Consider the following 8,521-nt stretch of genomic DNA (forward strand, 5'->3'; position numbering starts at 1 on the left):
AACTACATCCTGAAGGTCCAGAGGTGTCTAATTCCCTCCCCACCAGGAACAGGGTTGTGACTCAGGGAGGCAGCTAGTGGAGCAGGAGGAAGTGGTTCCACGCTAAAAACAGGCCAGGGCCCATGCGGTCGCACAGTCAGCCGGAAAGGCCAGGCTGCCTCCTCACCAGGTCCTAGAGGAGAGGCTGGGCCGCCGCTCCTGGGAGACAGTAGCTCCCAGGAGCCCCCCCCCTTCCCCACTGAGGCCTCTGCCCTGACTGTTCCCCTGCCTGCAGAGCTCCCTCCCACTGGCTCAGCACCCAGAGCCAGGCTCAGTCAAATCCCCTCAGAGAAGCCCCACAACCTCTGGTCCGGTTAGATGCCCCCACGATGCCTCTGTCTGCATCCTTTCTGCTGCAGTGAGGAAGACGTGTGTGCAGAGTCAGGGGCGGAGGACACGGCCAACCTCACTAGCCTGATGACCAGTGCACAGTAGGACCCCAGGGAAGTTTTGCTGAGTTAATCCATGGAGTTGTGCTCACCCAGCCACCCACTCGCCGTGGACTAAATCTCAAACTCCTGTCCGAGCCAGCACCAGCCCAGGTCCTGCAGGAAAGGACTCCTCCTGCACTCTGCGTAGCCCTGCACTGGCCTCCCCTCTGCCGCTGGTCCCCAGGTGTCTTCCCCTCCGCCTCCTGGGAGGCCTCCCTCACTCCCACATCCCTTCTCCCCCAGCAATATGTTCTCCATTCATCGTTGCTCTTCAGTGTCTGTTCCCTTACCCGAAGGAAACACGGTGATGTCAGGGACCTTGTCTACTCACTGACTGTCCCCAGCACCTAGGACAATATCTGGGACAGGGACTCAAGAAATTGCTGTGAAAAGAAAGAAAGGAAGGAAAGAAAGAAAGAAAGAAAGGAAGGAAGGAAGGAAGGAAGGAAGGAAGGAAGGAAGGAAGGAAGGAAGGAAGGAAGGAAAGATGCTGTAAAACAGCCTTTGAGGGGCCGGGGATTTAGCTCAGCGGTTTGGTGGCCTGCCTTGCAAGGATCCGTGTTCAATCCCCGGCACCGAAAAAAAAAACAGGCTTTGCATCCTGTGCAGGTCCACCTCATCTCATGAAACATTTGCACTGACCCTGGGAGGGAGATACTCGTTTTGCACATGGGAAACTGGGGTCTAGGGGGACAAGTGAGCAGTCTCGAGCTCTGTCCTACCCAGGGTCCAATCTGTTACCATTCCATCTGGCTAGAGGCATCTAGCTCTGGGCTTCCTGCTCCAGAGCCAGCTCTTCACGGCCTCTCAGGCAGACACGGTCCAGCCTCCCCTGCTCTCCCTGCTTACCGCTGGCCCGCCTGGCTGCCCGACCCTTCATGGGCACGGCCAGGTTCCCCCTTTGCTCTGCACCCTCCCCTGGCTCCCCGCCCTTCGCCCTGAGTCAGCCTGCCCGCTCAAGCTCCCGGCACATCTCCAGATGTTCTTCCTACTCCGTCTTTGGCAGAAGCCCCACTGGAATATATTCCCCTGGGCCTGTGACGTCCTCCTCTCCATCAGGAAAAGGTCTGCCTGTTCCGTACTTTGGCTCACCTTGGGCCTCGTTCCCACTGGAGAGGAGAGAAGAGACACAGTCCACGTCTCCTTCCCATCCTCTGGTTTCCTGAGTTCCTCTCAGCTTCCCTCATTGCCATCCTCCCTCTGAAGTCCCAGAGGTGGGAGCTCAGTAAGGGCAAGGGTGACCAGAGTGGGGACTTGATATGCTGGGAGTGTCACTGCCACTGTGGGTCCTGACTCCACTATTCACTGGCTGGAAGCCCATAAATGTGTCCCTGTGCCTCATTCCCTCCTGGGAAATGCTGTTGATGAAAACATCCACTCATAAGGTAGAGACAGAATGAAGTGGGACCCAGGAAACCCCAGGTTTGGTGCTGATGTCCTGTGGCTCCTCCCCACTAGAGTGAGGACAGGAAAGTGGGCAGCCAGAGCAGGTGCATGGGCAACTGTCCAGCTCAGTGCTTGGGCCCGGTGGGTACACCCCCCAGGATGACCCCGGCTGCTTCCCACCCTCATGGTGGCCCCATCACTGGTGGAATCTTTTCCCACCACTGCCTTGTTGGGTCCAAGGTGGCTGGTGGAATTTGAGGCCACTAGACCCAGACAGGAAAAGGCAACATCACTGGCCCTGGTGTAATCCAAACCAGATGTGGCCCCAGTGGCTTCCAGACCCATGGGGGTGGTCACTGTGGGCCTGGGCCAAGGCCCAGAGGCAGGAAATGGTCTTGGAGGAGAGCTTTCTGGGCTGGGCCCAGCTGGGAGGAGCAGTCCCACCGAGGGTGTTAACCCTTCTTTGCCCGAAGGGCCAGGGAAGCTGGTGGCCCAGGCCAGGGAAGCACAGCCACCTTGCAAAAAAGACCCAGCGTGGGCTTTGGGATGGACACTACAGGAGGGACCATGCCCTGCACTACACTGGGCAGGCAAACCACAGAAGGGCCTGGGAAGCATGCAGCCTTGGCCACAGGCCCTCCTCCATCCCAGTCCAGCCATGGGCTCCCTCCCGCCCTCTGCCAGGGCAGCCCTTGGATAAACAATCTCTTTTTCCCTGCAGCTGCCAGGGATGGAGCTCTGAGCACAATGGGGCCAGTCCCAGGCCTCCAGAGAGGCAGAGCCAGCTCTGCACCAGCCCAGCTCTGCACCAGCCCAGCTCTGCTGAGTGTGCTCTGCAGGCCCCAGCAAGAGCCAAAACCCATTTTCCCATCCACAGCATCAGATCTATATCTTCGGCTTCTGATGACGAGAGGCCCAAAATAGGCACCTGATTAATCAAAAAGAGCTAAGATGAGCTCCGGCAGGGAGATGGGGCTTGGGAAACCATCAGCCTTGTTCCATGGTTCTGGGTGTATTCTTTACCCAGGACATGGTGACTTGCTGTGTGTCCTTGGGTAAGTCACTTTCCCTCTCTGAAAGTGTTTCCTCACCTATGAAATATGGTGAATGATACCCTGTCCCATCTCTCAATTGTTACAATGGCCCTGGATGTGGCAGAGGAGAGAAGAGCTGAGATTATCACTTTCACACGTAGAGATGGAAACTGAGGTCTGTGCTGGGAGTCTGGCATCCTGGCTTGTAGACCCAGCTGTCACAGTGTTGAATGAGAGGCCTTCCCCGTTTTTGGCCTTGGTTTCCCCAGATCGATCCAGGCTTTGAATCTCTGCTCTGGCCGATCTCATTTCCTCCTCCCCCACGGGGTGACTCATCCCTCATCATCGCTCTGTGTGGCCCAGGCTCAGCCTGGGTGGGGGCCAGAGAGGCCGAGAGAACCACTCAGAGGAAACCACAGGCCTGGCCCAGCTGGCAGGTACAGGGCGGGCGGACAGGCAGGTGGGGATCTGGGGCCTTGGGGGCCCTGCCTATGAGCATAGCACCCCAAGAGCCCAAGCCAGGATCGGGGCCTCCGAGTTTCCAACTGCAAGAGCCAGGCTCAGCGCCTCCCAGCCCCACGCCCCATCTTGTGTGGCATCTGCCGTGATGGGACCCTCTATTCATCTGCGAGAACAGGCAGGGTGGGGTAAGGACAGGAGAGAGACGGAAGGGCCAGACGGGGTCTCTGAGCCTGGTCTCCACCACAAACCTTCTGTGTGTTCCTGAGACAGAGCTGAATGCCCCAAGGCTGGGGTGTCCTGTCTGGGAAATGGGCACAATACTCCATCCCGGCCATTTCCAGCCCCCAGGGGATCAAAGCCCAGGCTCGCAACCTGTTAACTGCCACCTCTGCCACTCTCCTGCAGGGACCTCGGCGTCCCCAGCAGGCGGGAGTCACTTCCAATTCTGTTGTCCTCACAGCCGGGCAGACTCCACCGTACTTGGGCTCTGCTCTCCCGCTGTCGACTGCCAGCCTAGCAGATGGATCCCTGGCCCTGCAAGGCTGGCCTGGGTGGGGCGGGCTTCAGCCAAGAGCACCTGTGCCCCTAGCTTTGGTCCCTGAAGACCCTGCCTCCCGCTCCTGCTCCATGTTCTGGGAGAAGCAGGACGACTTTGGGCAGAGCCTCACTCTGGGCGGCAGAGAGCTCATTTCCAGCCTGGCCTCCAGCTTGCTGAGCAGCCTTCAAGCTCCTCCCACCTGAGCCTCAATTTCCTCTTCCACTGAGCCAGTTAAGAACACTGGGGCCCCCAGAACCTGCCAGTTCTGAGCACAGCTCCCAGTGCTTTTCGTCTCCACTGAGTGAACCACCCACCACCCATCTTGGTTCTACCCTGCCTCACTGCCTCAGTTTCCCACTGTGAAGTGGAAATAACTCGTCATCCCGCTGTGAGGAGGGATGAGCTTATGTCTTGTGCAAACACTTAACTACAACCCGGCGGACAGTCCGCACCCCATACACATTTCAATGTCCTCACATAGGTGAGGAAACTGAGGTACAAATCGGGGAGTCTATTTGCCTGCACCAGTGGTGGCGAACCTTTTAGAGCTTTCAGGGACACAGCCCACTGCAGCACACGAGCCGTAAGCTCGCCTGGACCATGCGCTAGGCAGCCTGGCTCTGAGCCACTGCACACAGATGGATGCACCAAGGTACCCAGCACACAGTAAGCGTGCGGTGAACTGGAGCTGCTTGTGAGCTGACAAGGGTGTCTGCACAGAGGGAAGGAGGCCACGGCTGACCTGTGCATTTATTTACAAGGCACAAGCTGACAGCAGGCTGGGGGCTGCCCAGGGACCTCACACTCCTGAGCCTGCTGAACCAATCCTCTCGGTGGAGGATGGGCCCACAGAGGCTGGGTTGGGCAGGTTTAGCCCACAGGTAAGCTCTGGGGTAGTCTCCTGTGTCCCCTAGGCCTCTCACCTGCCCCTCCACTGGGCCCAGACAGGACACCCTCTCTCTCCCAGGGTTCCTGTGTGTGGGTGGGGCGGGCTGGCCCAGATGGGCCCTATCTGTTGGGAGTGCAGGCTGTGGGGCATGGAGGTCCTGGTTTACAAAGCCTGCTCTGTCTCCCCAGGCAGCCTTTCTGCCCTGCCAGAAGCCTCCCTTCCACAACCTTGGAAGCCTCACATGCAGGACCCCCATCCACCACACCCCAGCCAGGAGCAAGTCCTGGCCAGGGATGCCCCAGGAGGGGCAGACAGGGGCCGCAGGGCAGTGCTCAAAGGGGGATCTAGGAAGGGGACTAGGGAGCTGCTTCAAGGTCCATGGAGGCTGGCGTGCGGCTGCTGGGCCCAAGCCCTGTCTGGGGAGGCATCAGCAGTACGGATCGGATAGGGCCATTCTCCAGGAGAGGCAGCTGGCGTTGGGGAAGCGTCGCCGCATGGGGGCATGGGGAGCCTGAGCCTCCCAGCCTGGCCTGACACAGCCTTGCCTTGGCCGGCCCGTCCCAGGGACCTGGCCTGCCCACTCTGGCCTTCTGGGCTGTGTGGCCTCTGCCCGGCCACTCTGCGGCTGCGTCCAGACCTCAGAACCTCAGACCCCCAGAGCCATGAGAGCTCCCGAGCTGGTGATCTTCTTGAAGCGGTTGGCAGCACTGACAGCAATAAAGTTTTTCTAGGGGGGAGAAAGAAGGAATCCTATTCAGCACGGGTACTGGGGAGAAAGTGTGAGACAGCTGAGTGACCTTAAGGTCCCCTTCAAGCCGTGTCAGTAGGAAGGGTTGCACTGCCCCAAGTGGCCGCAGGGGGCGCCACGACACCACGCCGTCTGGGAATCCTTCCCCCACTCATCAGGCAAATCGGCTGGACTGGAGCCCAACAGCTCTACTCTAAAGCTCAATGGCTCCAAGTAAAAGATAAACCCCTCACGTGTCAGACAGGTCCGTCCACATGCTACCTGTTCAGCTCTCTGTCTCCCAGAGGGAGGCTCCGCCCAGGAGTGGTCCTGCTTCTCACTGAAACACGGAGCGGGAAATCAGAGAGAGCTCACTAAGGAGCGTGTGGAGAAAGGGTATTCTAGGCAAGGAGAACCGCGGTGCCAAGGTCCTGTGGCAGAGCCCCATGGCCAGTTTGAGGGGCAAGCAGGAGGCCAGAATAGCTGGAGCAGAGTGAGTAAAGGGAGAGGAATGAGGCCCGAGAGAAGGAGACTCGCCTCACACCACACCTCCTGGGGTCTCTGCTCACCAGCTCCTTCTCAGCAATTCCTGGGCACAGTCTCCACTCTGGGAGGCAGAGAGCTCATTTCCAGCCTGTTCTCCACCCCCACCACCCCCTGCTTACTGAGCAGCCCTCAAGCTCCTCCTACCTCTGAGCCTCAGTTTCCTCTTTCCTTGGGCCAGGATAAGAGACTGAGGCTCCCAATCTCTCCTATGGCACCCTGGGTGCCTTGTTTTTTTCTTTTCTAGAGCACTGCCTTAACCATTCCAATAACGCTCCACTCCCACCAAGATAGGTGCAGAGACTGGAATCTTGTCTGTTTTATCCACTGCTGCGTCCTGGTGCCTGGATGTAATAGCTGCTCAATAAATATTTGAAAAATGAAGGAAGAGAGCCTGTGATGGGAGCCAAGATATTTCCCCAAGCCTAGACCCAGGTGGGTGCACCGCCCCAGACTGGCGGAGGTGGGTGGAAGGAGCCCAGCCGGAGCAGAGAGAGAAAAACCAACTGTTTTCCAGACAAGGCCAGGCCTGGTCAACACAACCCCTGGTGAAGAAAAACCAACTGTTTTCCAGACAAGGCCAGGCCTGGTCAACACAACCCCTGGTGCCAGGCAGGGCTCCGTCCACGACCCACCCTCCTCCCCGCTGGCCAGCAGTACCTTCCAGCGCCTCTTCATGAGGTATTTCTTAAGCAGGATCTGGGACTTCAGGCGGCGGTTGCAGCGCTTGGCCTTGTCAGCCAGGTTGTTGAGCCAGGGGTGGGCCAGGCACTGGGCGGCACTCATTCGGGCCCTGTTGAGGGGGTAGCGTATTACTAAGGGAAATGCCAGGCCCAGCAGCCTTCAGACCTGGTTTCCATGCAGTGAATATATATGCAGTGAGCTTACACACACACACACACACACACACACGCACACACACACACACACATGCAGTGAGCTTGCACACGCACCTGAGCTTGCACACACAGAGTCAGCTTTGCACATACACAGTGATCTTGCACACACAGAGTTTGGGTCATCGGTGAACCTCACCCCTGGTCCTTGATGATGAGGTTGGAGACAAAGTCTTTGGCCTCTTCTGACACAGCCTCGAAGGTCTCCTCATCAAAGTACCAGTTGGAAGACAGGACATTGTTCAGGGTCTCAGTGTCATCATCTCCCAGGAAGGGGGAGAGGCCACTCAGCCTGGAGGGAAGGGGTGGTAGAGGGCAGGGAGAGGAGACCAGAGACGCTGAGTTGGAGGTAGGGGGAGAACCTAGAAGGCAGTACCGTGTGCTGGAAAGACCCCCAGCTTCCCGAGCGGGACAGACCTGGGTTTGAATCTGGCTGGGTGACTTTGGGCAAGTCACTTCCCCTCTCTGAGCCTCACTCTTCTCGTCTGTAAAATGGGCATAATCACCCCAGCTTTCCAGGGTTATGGTGAAGATGAGAAACGATGTGTGCAAGGCATGTGGCAAAGGCACAAAAATTGTCCACTGCCCCTCTGCTCCCACCCTGGTTCACCTTAAATCTGCTGTCCAGAGCCTTGGCACGGAATGCTATGCCTTTAGGGGTCTTAATTTTTCCATCGATCAAATGGGAACAGATCCTCCTTTCCTGGTTGTCCCTAGCATTCCCAACTCCCAGCAAGTCCTGGGGGATGAGGAAGGCAGGGCCACCTCACCAGACCCCAAGGCCTGTCTCGGCCTCCACTGCCCACCCTGTGTCCCAACCGACCCCAGAAACACCTTCCCCTGGGGCTCACAGCATGTAGGTGATGACCCCCAGACTCCACATGTCAGTCTTATCGGAGATCTGCTCATAATTCACCACCTCAGGGGACAGGAACTCCGGGGTCCCGAAATTCACCTTCAGCTTCTCGTTGGGGTTATACCTGGGGTGACATCAAGAGCTCAGTGCCCCCAGCCTACTCCTGGGCCTTCTCCCCTCCCTGGGCCCTGCCCTCCCCACACCAGAGGGTACCTCCGCGCCAGGCCAAAGTCAATGATCTTCACCAAGTGTCCCGTGGTGTTGACACACAGGATGTTCTCTGGCTGAGGAGACAGGGAGTGGCCCAGGTTGGCCTCTGACCCGGCTCACTCTGCCTCCCCACCAGGTCCCCTCCAGGCTCACGGAGGCAGAGGCCCAGTGTGACAGAGACTCTCTGGGCTGGCCTGCTCCCAGTCCAGCGAGGATACCGCGGTCCCAACAGAAAAGAAAAAGGCTGCTGTCCCCTGCTAGCAAGCTTGGGAGGATTTCCTTCTATTTAAGGCTGTGAAAGAACAAAGCCTAGCAATGTTGAAGAGAGGTGTTCGGGGGGGAGTCAGAGCGGCACCCCAGGGTGTGGAGCACTACAGACCTCAGCGGAAAACATTGCTCAGGCTGCACTGCTCTGGGCATATTCATGGTCATAAAATGCTAGGCCCTGGCGCCCTGGGTCACCTAATTTCTTTTTCTTTTATTTCTGTTTTCTTTTTTTTTTTTTTTTTT

The 8,521-nt window shown here is 57.9% G+C and overlaps 1 protein-coding gene across 1 annotated transcript in view; it reads right to left on the reverse strand.

Annotated features, from left to right (window-relative positions):
* Positions 1-4,627: 4,627 nt before the first annotated feature.
* The window catches only part of Mylk2 (myosin light chain kinase 2), a 14,187-nt gene continuing 10,293 nt past the window's right edge, over positions 4,628-8,521 (reverse strand). Inside the window, exons 9-13 of the mRNA XM_010628470.2 lie at positions 8,015-8,085; positions 7,797-7,925; positions 7,085-7,237; positions 6,710-6,842; positions 4,628-5,506 (exon numbers count right to left, since the gene is read on the reverse strand). Coding sequence (XP_010626772.1) covers positions 5,426-5,506; positions 6,710-6,842; positions 7,085-7,237; positions 7,797-7,925; positions 8,015-8,085 — 567 coding nt within the window. The 3' untranslated portion in view covers positions 4,628-5,425. The remainder of the gene's footprint in view (positions 5,507-6,709; positions 6,843-7,084; positions 7,238-7,796; positions 7,926-8,014; positions 8,086-8,521) is intronic.

This window comes from Fukomys damarensis, unplaced genomic scaffold (genome assembly GCF_012274545.1).
Source record: "Fukomys damarensis isolate Sample0158 unplaced genomic scaffold, DMR_v1.0_HiC HiC_scaffold_22, whole genome shotgun sequence".
In the NCBI taxonomy this organism is placed as follows: Eukaryota; Metazoa; Chordata; class Mammalia; order Rodentia; family Bathyergidae; genus Fukomys; species Fukomys damarensis.